Source organism: Coloeus monedula (genome assembly GCF_965178545.1).
Source record: "Coloeus monedula genome assembly, chromosome: 22".
Classification (NCBI taxonomy): domain Eukaryota; kingdom Metazoa; phylum Chordata; class Aves; order Passeriformes; family Corvidae; genus Coloeus; species Coloeus monedula.
This window is the reverse complement of record NC_138802.1, coordinates 4,642,242-4,658,067: the sequence shown is the minus strand read 5'-3', so window position 1 is coordinate 4,658,067 and position 15,826 is coordinate 4,642,242. Positions and strand designations below refer to the sequence as shown.

The 15,826-nt window shown below is 39.3% G+C and overlaps 1 protein-coding gene across 1 annotated transcript; it reads left to right on the top strand.

The window, feature by feature from the left end:
• Window positions 1–1,412: 1,412 nt before the first annotated feature.
• Window positions 1,413–13,506, top strand: PDPN (podoplanin; the record flags this gene model as incomplete). The annotated part of the gene is made up of 5 exons (XM_082295807.1): window positions 1,413–1,482; window positions 12,137–12,222; window positions 12,660–12,753; window positions 12,991–13,026; window positions 13,391–13,506. 5 exons carry the CDS (start codon window positions 1,413–1,415, stop codon window positions 13,504–13,506), a joined length of 402 nt encoding a protein of 133 aa, XP_082151933.1.
• Window positions 13,507–15,826: the final 2,320 nt, after the last annotated feature.

Below are 15,826 nucleotides of genomic sequence, written 5' to 3'. Positions count from 1 at the left end.
CTTTTTACATCACTGCTTACGTTTAGACTTGCTTTGGGCCTTTGTACCACCAAGTGTTGTGGGGTCTTTAATGACTGCTCTGACTCACATTCCCTGAGCAAAACAATCCAGCCCTGGTTTAGGGGTTTCTTTTTTTGTTTGGTTGTGGGGGGGGTTGTGTGTGTGTGTATATTTAGAAAAAGACAAAACCTCTGCCACAAGTCTGCCCCGCTCCTCTGGCAGAGGTTATCCTACAACTGTGGACAGAAAGGAAGTAAATCTATGCTGCTGCTCTGCTGGAGCCTGATGTCCTGGCACTGCAGAAGCTGAGGGAGAAGGTTCCACATTCCCTCACTCAGCTCTGTCACTGGGACACTTAGTTCATATATGAGCCCTGGTTAAAACTCACTATACTCTTAAATAGATGTAAATCAGTAGATTATTGCTTGCCCAAGATGAGGCAAGATTCAGAAAAGGATTGATATAAGCCATTGCTCCCCAAGTCCTGCTCAGCCCCAGTTCGTGTCTCACAACCACTCTTGGTGAGCAGAAGTGTCTCTTACACATGGTGGTATCCAACCTCACACTCCTGCTCTGCAAAGCTGGTGCCCAGAAACACAGACAAGGAAAAAGTATTGAGTCTTGAACATCATAGGGGCTGCACTCCTAATATTGCACTTGAAAAGGAAAAATCCTCTCTCTGAAGGGTGGTATCAGCTCTCCAAGGCCAGTGAGCCTGTGGGCAGAGAGAAGCAGTTGAGCACAGCCAGGATGTCACTTGAGGACACAGGCTGAGAGACACAGGAAAATTCAGACAGTATTTACTGAAGAATTAAATAGCCTGTCCTTAGAACTATTTCAGTATCCCTAAATGCACATTCAGTACCATACTTGCTTAGGTAAAAATGGGGGCTCACTTTGAAATAAAAAAGCCTTCAGTTCACTGCTGGAAATAACAAGAAAACTGTCCTTAGTGTTGTTTCTTAACGATTTTTTAAAGGCAGTTTGCAGAAGGGAGGGAACAACTCGCTTTGCCTAAATTCCTTTTCCCCCTTTGCTAAATAAAAGTCTTCTGAAAGCAACAACAGCTCCTGTAACTTTAAACCTGAGCTGAGATCATAATTTTGGTCCTGACCAAACAGCGTGGGGAGGGCGGGCCTGGCTGCTCGTTGAGGACCACCTTAGGCTGCTCCCACCCCTTGGCTAAAGAAAATAATTCTGACTCCACTCAGTTTTCTTTAACTGTTCAGTTATCATCTGAGAAAACCTCTCCTCTTCACTAGAGCAGCTAAAGGAATATTTGGAATACCAAAGTATTTTTTGCAGTGATTTCTTTTTATCATCTCAATTCTCCAATACCTCTAAAAGAATTAATCAGAATTTGGATCCGTCTGGTTTCAGGATTGGAAAGTGACACTGTAAGCAGATCAAAGATGTTTGTTAAAGTTCCATTCTTCATCTTCGTCCTCGGGAGCGTGTCTTTTGTAGCACTTGCTCAAGAAGGTAAGGAGAAAGTTTGGTTACAATTATTTCCAGTCATTTCCTGTAATTTAACAGTTTCTGTGCTCTCTCATAGGCTACATAGCTACTCTGTCCTGTTTGTAAAACTTCTTTTGAAATTCTTAAGCTGCAACTGGGCACCTACTACAGCTGTGATCTGGAAAGAAACACAGTAAAAGTTTTCGATGGGCTGATTAAGACTGTATTAGGAAAGAATTTTCTGTGTGTCTGTAAGGGAGGGAGAGGGATATGGGCAGGCAGGGAAGTCACTCCCTCCACAGCCCTTGGAAATGGCTTCAGTCTCACTGGAACACACACAGCGGACTCTGCAAGCAATAATTTAGTTTAACTGACACTTAGGGGTATAACTCTATGAAAGTAACTTGTAAATCTTTTCAGTTAGGAGTTTAACTTCTGTGCTTAGAGGCATTACAGACGCCCAGAATTTGAGCCTTATGCCAGGCTTTGCTAAGCCTAACTTAGCCATAAGCAATATAGACAATGAGGGAAACTAAACCAGGGGCAATTATTGCCAAAGACAGATTTGAGAAGTGTTATGTACCAAAAAGATTAATCTGGAAAGTTATTTATTTTTAATTTTATAAGAAAGATACAATATACACTTTTAGGTAAAATAGAAGTTTAAGTCCTTTTACAGCTAAAGGAGGAGAGTCTGATTTGTTAACAGTAAATCAGAATTACCCTGGCCATTACTTGATTCCAGGAATGCCACTTTGAAACTCAGTCTTTCTGAGCAGTATTTGACTCATGGTGAATGAATTGGCCATGAGGCAATGTGGTTTACAGCTGCCATTGCCATGGAATGTGTTCCAAGTAGCAGCGTAGCAGTTTCAAGTACCAGTGCTCTGAATACAGTGACTTAAAACTCAGCCCACTGGTCTTCCAAAGCATAGATCTACTCATCAGGCTTAGATATGGGGACCCAAACAAAAAAAAAAACCTACCTGATTTTGGCCTGATAACAATCAGTATCATCCTGCTGGAAAGAATGCAGCTATGTGGATATACACTATGTGTGGACGTTGACTTGAAACTTCTAACAGTGTTCTGTATGTCAGAATACGAGGCTGAAAGTTTGGAGTTATGCTTCAAAATTTCACAGAAAAACTAAAATCAACAGATACTAGGCAAATCACAAAAGTTGTTTTCTAGGCTCACCCAGCCACCTTATTCTTAAAAAGCATCAATATTAAATGTACCAAAGTTTAAAGACATCAGAAATGAGGCAAAACCACCATTATTTTATAGAATTACCTTAAGCAATCTAAGATACCAGAATTACAGGTAAAAAGACTTCATCTTCAGGCTTTTGGGGAGTTCTTAAGTGTATATGCTCTCAACTCTGAGAGGAGTCCAGCAATGATCAGGCTGAAACCCTACTAGCCATAAAAAATAGACTTCCTGCTTGCAAAATCCTACCTCTGCTTTATTACCTGTACAGTTTGCACTGAACTCCAGAGCTGCATCAAGAATGTGGTTTACAATATTAAGGCTTTCCGTGTCTGTTTAGGGTTTATGACTTTTTCTTCACATGGAGCCAGTCATTTAGGACAACTTCCAAAGGATACATCAGGAAAATGGACTCCAGATATAAAATAAGTCAGTCTGGAGTATTTAGTGTGTATCGCTGCTGTTTACTGATAACCATCAGCAATTACAAGTTAGAACAATCATGAAATGACAATGCCACCTTCAGCAATCTCTGCTGGCTGACAGGGAGATGGGAGAAGGCTTGACTTGTACAGCACTTGGTGGAGTGGGTTTATCCAGATACCCAAACCTCTGGGGAACACAGTGTGGCCTGAAGGTTTTAGAGGAAAAAGGTCTCCTTCTGATACCCCTTAACCTGGAAAAGTCCATAAAGAAACCTGCAGCTACCCTTTTCTTATGGTTGGGCACTCCAGTTTATGGATTGAGACCAAATCAAGAAAAGCAGCTTTGTTTCCATCAGGAAGCATACTTCCAATTTTTGAAAGGATTATTATTATTATTACTACTACTATTATTATTATTATTGGTTTTATTTTTATTTTTGTATGATTAGCAGATACATTTTTGCCCTGCTGATCTTGTTCAGCATGTCAAAACTTAGGCAAATCTTCACACACAGAATCAGACCAAAAGAGTTGAGATGGAAGTTGGCCTGAACAAGCATACAAACCAGTGCTTTGCAGAGGCAATGCATTTCCTGATTCCAAACCTTTCCCATGGTGCTGTATCATTGAATGGAAGGAGATTACTCTGTTGGCTGTCACATAACATGAACAAAAATTAACATGATTGTTTAACAAGATGCCACATGCCACTTGAGCTGTATCAACTATCCATGTGCCTGATCTTACCTAGAGGCAAATATTAGATTATATCTCCTTGTGCAAGTCAGGTTTATACTAGGTCACATTACATTCGGTTTGGACTGAAAGTAAAAGAACGGACAGGATAATTCAGATAAAAAGTGTCTATATGTTAAGAAAGGAAGTTGAAGTTTACAGTCAGCTATGAAAGAAAAAAGTTTTCTGTTTTTCAAAACCATAATAAAGAGAATTGACAAAATCACGAGAAAAGATTGTTTCAAAAGAGTCCTGATTTACCCAAACTTTGTCACTATTTCAGTGGCAAAACTAAACAATAAAATCAGGCAACTCTAAAGTCTTTTGAAAATCAGATTCTGTAACTGCTGTTTGTAAAAAAAATCTACAAGCAGATGGAACAGTCACATTTGACTCAAAAGGGAACCAGTTTTCTACTAAATAAACACCACACAACCTTTCATCCTGCATGAAGAATGATGAGTACTCTTACACATGTCCCATATATGCCTCTTCATGGTGTGAATATAACTCTACATGTCCAATACCCAAAACAATTATCACAGAAAGGAGAAAATCATCTTGCTGAATCTCATTTAGTAGGTCTGCAAGTTAGTGTAACTGTGTTTTGCAGTGTCTTTGCAGAAGACCAGCAGAGAACAAATAAAATTCACTTTCTTCTTGGCTGGGCAAGCAGAGAGGTTTGCACACCTGTATCCCAACAGTTAGTTTTTGAATCTGTAACTTCATAAACAAAGAAAATAGTGATATTTAAGGGCTTACAAGAGGACCTTTCATTAACTCAGGCTGCACACTAAAACTGGAAACAGAGAGGCCAGATTCTCAGCTCCTGCAATTCATCAGTTTCCACCCAATTCATGCATTTACCTCAGATTGGGGACTTGTAAATCATCTGAAAAAAAAAAGCAACAACAACAAAAAAAAGAAAGCAGCAAAGAACCTGGAGAGCATTTTGGTAGATAATGAGGCAGTGCAGGAAGGTTTTCAGGCTGTGAGGCTCTGACAGGACCGTGTGGTGTTTCTCCATGTGTCACTTGAGGTGAGTCACACGTGGACCACAGAAATGCCCGCTGCTGCTGCTGGCCCGGCTTGGGCACATGGGCTGGCTCAGTGGCACGTTTATTTTGTTGGTTTGTTTGCTTTTTGTCTGGATGTGGTCAGGGACTACAGGATGGAACCCAAACGCTGCCAGATCCTACCACTTGCAGCCTCCCAGATCTTCTCAAAGGGCCTCTCTGATTTGTGTGTGCACAGCCCATCCCCTCCATGGGGATTAATCCCACAGCAAGGCTCAGAGCTCTGCAGTGTACAATTTTTTTAAACAGCATTTCAGAAAAAGATGTGGGATTGGGAGTATAGGTATGCTAGGATGTGCTAAAGAGAAACAAATGAGGAAAAATACAAATGTACTATTGATTTCCAACTCTCCATCTCAGAAGCTTGTCCAAAAACTCTCAAAGGACATAGAAGCTGATGCTGAGCACATCCTCATGTTGCTTTATGACTTCCTAATGTTTTTTCCATCCTTGTATTTGTTGATTACAAACACTGCAACATCCAGCACAAACTGCATCAGAATAATCCTTTGTGAAGGCGCAATTCAGCTGTGACACCATCACCATTTCCAGGCATGTACTCTGTTAGGAGAGCTTGAGACACTACTAAATCTGTAATGGGGACACACTTAACTCCAAACCCATATTTCAATGGTTTTATGACTATGAAGCCCATCCAAACATTAGCTAGCCTATTGTCAGCGGAATATAAAAGTCAGACTAAACACATTTGAAGGGAACTTGCCTGCTGCATGGCAATATAAAGTAGGTAGCCAAAAATCACTGTGTGAACAGAATTAACACCTAAGAATTTCCAGCTCAGTGTCTGGCATGAGTATTTCAAACAAATGAGTTGAGGAACCTGCAAAGGGTTCTGCTGGCAGATACAAAGGGTTAGTAATCTACAACAAGGCAACTGTGAAAGGGCACATGGCTGTAGCCTCAGAGTTCAGGGAAGGAAGTCATTCAGGGAAAAGATTCGTTTATTACTGTATTAGAGGTTGTTTCTTAATTCCTTTCGGTTGCATTTACCTATCCCAGTACTTGTATGCAGATGTCTGCTTTCTACTGCACATCTGTCCAATTTACTGATCCCTTACACCAAGTTTTGTACTTTTCTCCTTGTCTTGGCTGCAACTCTCCTTCCTAGTCAGCCATGCAGTGAAAGGTGGTTCTGTGATTCTGCCACTTACAGCAAGATACAAGAGACATTTACACCTTGATCACAAGTCCAGCCTTTTTGTTCCAGCCCTCACTGCTCAGAGGAAACAATTAGACTGTTAGTAAAACTGCAAACAGGGAAACAGGGTCACGGGGCAGCAAATCTCAGTTAAAAAGTCATTTTATCCCACATGCATGGGATAGCAAGTCTGGGGTAAGTGTACTTAGTAGACAAGAAAGCAGAGGTTGACACAGCAACATTATTAAAAGCATACATTCGGAATACTCATCTCTAGTTCTGCAAGGAATATTTTAAAGGAATATCCTGTAATGGAGTTTGTAATTTCCTTCCTAATGCCCACAGCTCTGTGGCTGATTTTACCATGCATAAGACAAAGCTTAGGAAGTTTCCAGCTTTTCCTCTCCTGGCTTTGTTTCGTGACTCTGGCTGGGGGTCATGACACACACCAAGCACTTAAGAGCAGTTGCTGCCCAGTTAAAGTACATTTTGGGTTGCTTTTCTGTCAGTAGAATATCGTAACGTTCAGAAGACATGTGATTTACTTGAGGAGCAGCCGAGTGGTTCTTTGCCACTTGGCACTGTCGATTTAAACTCTGGCTTTGTTCCTTTGGCTAAGCCAGCCCCAGCAATAAAACCCATCTGTAGCAGGGTGTGGTGACTAAAGGAAATGTTTTTGACAAATCAGCAAAGCACTGTCATCACAAGCTACATGGAATACCTGAACAATGTCAGTCATACTCTAAATAAGGCTGAGCGAAATCCTTCCTTGTGCTTCACGACCATTTTCCAACTGGCAGATACTTTCCAAAATTTCTGGTATTCTGTCATCCAGCTTCCTTCGTTGTATAAAGCAAAGCTGTCACTCTTTGTCTAAAGAAACTGCAGAAAGCACTTCAGGATTTAGACAGTACATACTTTCTCCTGAACAACAGTCTAGGCACTTAAATACACGCCAGGGGATTTTTAATGGCATGACAGATTACTCCAGCTTCCAGAAAGAATTAGCAGAGAAAGAAAATGCCAGTGTTGTGGCCCCAAACAGGCCAAGGGCACAGAGCTCTCTGGATACTGCAGATATGATTTTGCAGGAACCCCAGGTACAAATGAGAATTTCAGTTCTCATTAACAAACTTCCCTGCTTTTCTAAAGTCTGAAAATTTTAACTGTACAAAGATTCAAATTGCAAAATTCAGACCCCAGAATCCACTATATTATTTTATTCAAACCCTTGCATTTTCAAAGTACAAAAAATTTTGTGGACTGGATTTGGCAGTGTTGAAAATTTCACAACAAAAGAGACACCTGTATACTTTTAAAAAAATATCCAAAAGTGTAAAAATAATGGAAAACTATTTTCAGACAAAATTAAGCAAATGTTGTAGGTTTTGGACATGACTCTGGAATACACTTTAATTGAGGGTGAAGCCAAAAAACAGACGAAATTGCTTCTGAAATTTACAGAGCTGCTGTATTTAAAAGGAAGATCCCTTGCAAACCACACATTTTTGTTAAACCTCCACCACCATGAATAGAAGTTTTCACTGAACTACAACCGAACTAATTCCAATAATGAGATACTGACTAAGGCTAAGTTTGCTCACAATCAAATTAAGGTCTCTGAGTGAAGAATACTTCCTCAGAAAGGGATTCCTGTATCAGGACATAAATGCTGAATAAAATGCAGTCAAAACAGGATGGCCAACACACACATCCATACACAATCCTTCAAACAACACCACTTGGTCTGTAACAATTCCGGAAGCAGATACTGACAACCATCAGTCAGCTCCAGATGTTTGCTCAGTTACATCTCCAACAGAAAAGTGATATGTCCCAAGTGACCCATCCTGCTAAACTCTCTGCTAGCTAATATATTTAGCTGTTATAAATAACTGAAGCTGGTTTTTTTCTTTTTTTTTTTTTTTCCCCAAGTAGAAGCAGAGGGCAATGAGCAAAGGATTATTGCAGTTCTTGCTAGAGGGAATCCTGTAAGGTTTGCCATTTTTATCTCCTGGTCTCTTATCAGAAATGGAAACATTCTATTTTGCAGGCTTCCTATTTCAAGGACTAAGCTAAAATACAGGCTTACAACTCCCTTTACCCACTAGTGTTTGGGTTTATTCAGGTTTATGTGAGGAAAGAAACAACATCCTACAACGTTTTTCATCTTCAGAAGTATCTTTGTTGGTTTTGGAGATACCTGAAAGAAATGCTAATGAACAACAGTTTTACAACTCCCTCTCCTTTCCAACACAACCACTGTGCTTTGAAAGCAGCCCTAAGAGGTTTCTCTAGTAAACTGTCACTCTGTGCATGGAAGTAGTGAGCTCAGCTTCCCCTAAGGGGGTCATGGGATGCTTAAGCATGGGAGGTTTTCAAAGTGGTATTAAACTTTTAAAGACATCGAATTTTGTCCTGGTGTGAGAAGCTGCAGCCTGAGAGCAGCTGGGACTTTGAACTGAAAGGCTCCCAGCTGGAACGTTGGCAGGACGGGATGCAATGATTAATTCACATCTGCAGCAATGTATAGCTGCAAACAGAGGAAGCTCCTTGGAGACAGCCCCAGCACAGTGAGGCAATGTTTTTATTTACAACCTCCTCTAAGATAAGATTAAGAACACATGCAGAAGCACCACTTAACCCTGACTTTTGCTACATTTGGCCCACATCAGATGAAACCAAGAAATGACACAAGCACACACCCCTTAAATCCCATTTATATTCCCTTTGATGTCAGTGGTGCAGAGCCTTGTACTGGGTACAGTGAAAGAAGCTTAAAGTCCAATAATGTCTCCCAATTTAATTTCAATATTTAACTTCATTATGACTTTCTCTGATGAAGAGCTGTCTAATATCCAGTATTCCTTCCTACAAATGTGAAACACTGATAATAAATTGCCTCCCAGTCTTTCTCTGGGTAATAATTTGGTAGTGTCTGTTTAACCACCACCCAGCCACCTCCACTGTCTGTCCAAAGTGAACCTGGAAACAGAGTCCAGGGAGTATTCTGCATCAGATACAGAACCTCAGCTTGAACAGGGCTGGGGCAAGACCTTCAGACTGACAGAAATCAGATCAGTCTGAGCTTTGGGTAGTTCATAGGGGAGCCTATGTATTCCAGTTTCCCCTTGCAGTTAAGGAAAGGCAGTGCTACCAAGGATGACCTAAATCTCAGGTGTGCTGAATTATCTTCTAGAGGTATTTATTTTTCCCTACAGACTATAAAAGAAGATAAGGGCAAGCAGACACTTTATTTAGGTGCCTTTATTAAGAACCTAAAATTAGGCAAGATTAATCTGGGCCACCTCCTTTTGTCAATCACGGTACTGTGAGGGCAAAGGCACTGAAATAGGTTTTCTACATGCCACTCATGGCTAAGGATCTGCAACAAGTATCACACACAGAAGAATATTTATTTTATTTTTCTTTGTGACATTCACTAATTCTTCACGCCTTTGCTGTGTGACACACTTTCCTTTCCTGCCTTCACTATCAGGCAACTTTTCAGGGCTAAAAGCCACTGCCATGCCAGGAGTATAAGCAGCTTCTCCCAATAAGCTGCTTGTTGTTAACATACAAAATTTATTTCACCTTCTACTGGTGGATTTTCCTCTAGTAATTGGTTTTCTCCATCTGTGTTTATTTTCAACTAGTGAATAAGGGATGTTTCTTCGGTTCTGACTGGGATTACAAGGTAAACTGATTCATACACATTTGTGCTGCTGAGTTCTATTGCTATTTCTTTGTTCACCCTTAACATTTACATAGCCATGATTGTACACCACAATACTGTATTTTTAAGATATTATTTTATAAGCAAAAAAAAGGATTATAAAGTAGTGCTATATCTTAAATCACACTAACATTTAGAAAGTGTCTAAATATACAACAAAAAGTCAGCCCCTTTATGCTACTTCAACAATACCTGGAGTATTTCAATCAAAAATGACCAAACCATTACTTTTACCATCTAACTTGGAACTCTGATTTACCCTGTTCTAGTCTTTCCATGGATTATAAGGTGATTTCTGGGAGACTGACTGGCTTAATTAGCCACTATATTTGGCCTCGTGTTGGCATAACATGAATATAGTTTCTTCATCTGCTACTGCCTAAAGTACTACCAGTAGATCATTTTGGCTCCTAAATAGAAACTGTATCTGTATTCAGGCTTAGAAGGATACAGAAATACAAAATTCTATTTACTTCAGTAAACATGGAATTAGAAATCTAAGTTTAGTTCAGTGTTTGGTCTCTTGGCAAAGGGACAAAGCTCTCAGTCTTACATTGGTGGGGATGGATAAAAATTTTCTATTTTGGTTCAGAAAACAGTTTTGGGAACAAAGGAAAAATATTTGCAAGTTTCCAGTAGATTTCAAATGAGAGTTTCGAGCAAAACCAGATTTTTTTTCCTCAATGCCAAATCATTCATCTTCTGTATGAAAAATTTCCTTTAAGCTGCCAGTACGTTTTTTTACCAATTTTAAAATTAAATATTGGAATTTTTATTTTAAATAACATTTTTGTATTAAAAGGAGCAGGTAAAAATGAACAAAAGTTAAATGGAACTCCTGACTAAAGAAAAACAATTTCCAAATGATATCTGCACAGCTGATCTAAAGAGATTCTATCCTTTCTTTTCATTTTTGACTGATATCGAGCAAAATGCCCATCCTTTCTGATTTCAGTCACAGAACAAAAGCTGTTTACTTGTCTCTATATCATATATAAAACAAGTGGGGTGCATTTAGGAGCAGTAAAGTTTTTCATAAAAAGTATTTGGAACAAAACTAACAATTTAGAAGTTGTCTAACTTCATATGCAGAGGAGATGAGAATGTTTTCAGGTCACTAAATAAAAAGTGTAATTAGTAGAAACAGTGTTACAATTTAATAAAACAAAGAGGTTGTGAATATTTCTCATACATAAGATATTCAAACGGTACAGTAATTTTCATTTTTTAAAAGAACTTCTGCGAATAGCTTTGACAAATGGAAGTTACATGCAAAACTTGAATCCAGGAAAGATTTTTTCAGAAGTTTTTAGTGCTTTTTTTGCCTTAAGTACTTGCTCAGAACAACACCTACTATCAGCTCTTTGCTTCACTTTCAGCACTAGTCTCTGGAATTAGCGGAACCTTTATGCCCCAGCAGGACAAGCAGCCTCACCTGGCTTTGTAATCACCAGGAATTACAAACTCCCAGGAGATCTCACACCACATTAACATCACACTCTGCCTGTCACAGGTTTATGAATCAGTAAGAAATTGAATTAAATAATACTTACATTTTCAGCACATTCTTGGTACTGCCAGTTATCTCCACACAGCCATGTATCTCCTGTTCTACCTTGTTCCAGCTCATTTCCCTACTGAGGAATTCTTGCTGTATTTGTAAATTAACAGCACTGCGTGGCCAAAAATCTAAAGATCCATTTTATCAAAGAGCACAGATGAACTAGGGGTCTAGAATTAAAAAAAAAAAAAAAAAAAAAAAAGGCCTTACATTGTTATCTAAAAATTCAAATTATGGCAACTAAGGTTTGCAACTTTAGGAAAGCCTCAGGACTACTTTGTGTAGGAATATTTCCAACTATAGCTGCACCCATAAGCATTGGTGGCAGCTCTAAAAATAAAGGTTGCAGCTGGGGCTGAGCTGAAAGATGTGAGAAAGCTTTTATTATTTTAGAAAATGGAAGATGCTTGAAGTAATCTATCCCAATACTTAAGCTAATGTTTAGCTTGAAATCTGGAATAATCACATCCACTTTGGGGAATCTTTTCTTAATAAAAAAGGAAATAATTTCTTGGACAAAATGTTAATAACCAGTATGTTTCAAGGTTGTGCCAGAGTTAAGTGATGGGTATTTAAGCTTTTTGTCCTACTGCTTTGGACAAGAGTATAACAGAATTCAGACTTATAAAAAAAAATGTCCCATTCCCAGGTGGGCAGGGACAGGGAGAGAGAACACTACACAGAGGTCATGTTTAACAAAGTTTATTTGTCAGAGGAGCCAGAACATGTGACTACCAAGTAAAATCCTGACTCAATTTCTAAAATTTTATTTAGCAAGCTCAGTTCTAGAAGGAGAAGAAAGTGCAACAATTGATTTCAGAGACAGAAATGACACAGAATTTGAAGAATTTCCAACAGTGGTGAGTATATATGCTAAATAAAAGATCCTTTATGCTACCTGCTTATTCCCTGCCACCTCCCACCTCTTCCAATTCAGTATCTCCCAAGCAGTTTCACTGAAACTAAACTCACAAACTACTTTTAAAAAACCAATGAAAAAAGGCAGGTCTGCAAAATTCTGCGGCCTCCTACACCTTTTGCAGTCCTACCAAGAGATCTGATGTAGAAAGCCTCTAGCTGGGAAGACAAATCAGCTTATCTTGGTTTGTTTTGGTTGCTGTACACATGTCAAACTTGAGCAGTGACAGCTAAAAAAGCATCCACACCTGACAGACTAAGAAATTTAAATGCTACTTTATACATGAAGACTGAATGTACTCAGGTTTTCTTTTCCCTCTTTTCCTCCCACTTCTTGTAACTGCCCACAAGACTACACAATGTAACAAATCTCTTGCAGATTGGACACCTGAAGACCACGGAAAGTGCCTTTGTCCTGGAGGGGGAAAGTGAAAATTCTACTGCTTATGAAGTTAACACAGAAAGTGTCGATGGTAAAAAACCCTTTCATTTTTGTTTTCATATATCAAAGTTCTACTGCCATCTACTAAACAATATCTGGAAATCTCAAATACTCTCTCAAACTTCATTTGCTCACTTCCTATCAAAAGAACAACTTCAAACCATTGTGACAGAGTCAATAAAAGTTTTCCTTGGATATAGCCTTACAAATTGGAATGTAACACTGTTACAAAGCAGAGCGAGTAATTATTGTCTCTCTGGCTTTACAGGTGAACGGAGTGGGGAACCAGAGAAAACTGATGAAGGTATTAAACAGAAGATTTGCTTATAATGACAAGGGGGAACACACCTACCAGGCAACTCCCCTTCCAGCAGCCCTTCCTGTACCCATGCCATTAAGTAAAAGTTCAGGAGGAGGCACAGCCTGCTCCCTGAACTGCCTTCCCGGGTTCACCTGATCTCTGTCTCCATACCAACGTCCATATGGAGCCCTTCAGCCAAAGGCATGTTTGCAGGCTGCTGAACATCCAAACCTACTTCAGAATTCACAAGATAGTAAGAAATTTCCCCAAGGAGTGGGATGCAGCAGAACAGCATCAGGTCTATCAGTAGCCTCTTATCAATGGTCTCCATGAGATACATGCTAACATTCCAAATTTCTTCTTTCAGGTGGTCTGGGAACAACTGCACTGGTTGGAATAATTATTGGAATCATTGTTGCAGTTGGAATCCTTGCAGGAATAATAATTGCTGTTGCAAGGAAGATGTCAGGCAGGTACTCGTAAGTAAACTACTCATCAGGCTTTTTTGACAAGCATCTTCTTCTGAGCAGGGTCACAGGAATCGCTTGGGAAATTTCTAAGGTTTCTATTTTGATAAAACAAGCTATTTTCCTGTTATACAGGGCCTCAGACAGACCCAGCAAGAGCTGCCTGTGTGGTGTGGGGCCTGCATGCTCTCATGTGCTTCAGAAGAATTTCCCAGATAGTGTGCATGTGCTGTTATAATATCAGGTGCTTGGGGCTGGGATTACTCTGGTGCACAGAGGTAAAATTCACTAGGAAGCACTACAGGACTAAGTTCCAGAAGTAGTGGATAACATGTGAACATTGGGAAGTGATCTCTACCGTATTTTTTGGTGCCACGCACATCTAAACAGATTTTACAAACTCTGAAGGAATAAGAAAGCCCCAGAAAATTGAACAGATACCGTGCACCAGGAGAAACCAAAATAGGTACTAAGAAAAGAAATAAAGAGGTGTTAGGAAAGACAAAGAGAGGGAGGAAAAAAGAACATTACATTTAAGTAATGATGAACAATAGAATGTCTACTTTTTGTTTTCCAGGCCCTAAAGACAGTTGAAACAAGCAACCATGCCATTCTATGCCAGAAAATACAAGTGCTTCTTATTTTACACAAACTAAAGACTATTCCTATATTTGTGTGAGAAGATGATCCATGGAAAATATAGTCAAAGAATTTCAGATCTATGGGGATACCACACAACTCTAAGGACCACCCTCACCCCCCCCCCCCCCCCCCCCCCCCCAGAGTATGGAACATTTCATAGGATTTTTTACTAACCAGAAGTTTACTAGAAGAAAAAGATTTTGCAGTAAGAAAAAACCCTGCAGCAAAGAGATGTACATCTGAAATGTGATTTTGCAGGTATTATATGCTTGGGTTTTAAATGCTACCAAAGACTATTTCACATTACATGATATGTATTCTTTTAAAACAAAAAAACCCCCGTGTTTTTGACTGGTTAAGTGCTTCTGGCATGTTCATCTACCACATGATGTATCAAAATGGAGGAATTAGCTTCAGAGAGAACCAGTTATTTACAAATTAGGAAAATACTGGGTATTCTAAGCTAAAATCTTTCCACTACTGATACAGATTTTCTGCTCTTGATACTTAATGTTATTTTGTGGCAAAATATGGTAGGTCTGGCTGGAACTGACCTACCAAGCGAAAGCTTGCTCGCCTGACTATGGCATCAGGAATTTCCTGCCTTCCCTTGCTGTGGAGACACGCAGGAATTGAAATACACATCCTGAATTAAGGGGTGCTTGGAAAATACCCAGTTTTGATGGGTCACTTTAGAGCTGATGTGTAGAAGCTTTTTAATTAGCATACACCATCTTTTTCTTTATGCCTGTCCCATTTTCTAACTGTACAGTAGATTTGTTTGACAACATGTGCAACACCAGGTCAGAATGTGTCACTGAGGTATAATGCATCTTTGGAGTCTGCAGCTTTTCTGGGGCATATTTAGTGCAGCACGACCTGAATGTGCAGAGCTCAGGGCAAAGGCTTTGCATGTCAAGTGGCTGCAGTGCATCAGGTTTCCTATATTTTATGGCACTTCAGTCATGATAATCAATATGGTCACCATTTGCTAAATGTCAGCTTATCTGTGTTTGCTTTTCTGTTTCTTTCATGTGTGTTGAACTATCATATCGCTACAAGCTTCAGAAATAAAAATCATAATATAAACTGTATTATTTTACAATAATTGTTCTTGGTTTTATTTTTTAAAAAAGTAAAATGTCTTAAACTTCCTTCAATTTTCCTGACTTATTTTGCTACTTATCAGTGTCTTATCAGTGCAATGTCTACAACCAACTCATTTGACACTGATAAGTGAAACTATAATTGAAAACAAGACATATGAGAGAAAACTAATTCAGAAGTCCTTAGTTAGTTCTGGAGTAGATGCGATGAAATGCTCAGTCTGTGACCAAGGAGTAAGCTTATGCTTTATCTTTGTGTAAATTCATATGAAAGCAGGAAAATTACAGTTTTTTCTTCTTACAGCCAAAGAATATTAATTTCTGTTAGCTCCAATTTAACGATTTCTTGTCTGTACTGAGAACTACCCCATAAGGTGCTCTGATGCCTGCTCAAATGCATGGCATATGGAATTATGAATTATTCACCCGTTGGAGGGAATAGCACAGATGTCACCAGTTTCTTCTGCATCAGCTCAGTCACTGCTAATTTGCAAATACCAAAATGAAGAAACCTTTCTTATGACACCAGTAGTAACAAGCCCCCCGTTTGAAAAATGTATAGCAGAGAACCCTTCTGGGCAGTTCTGA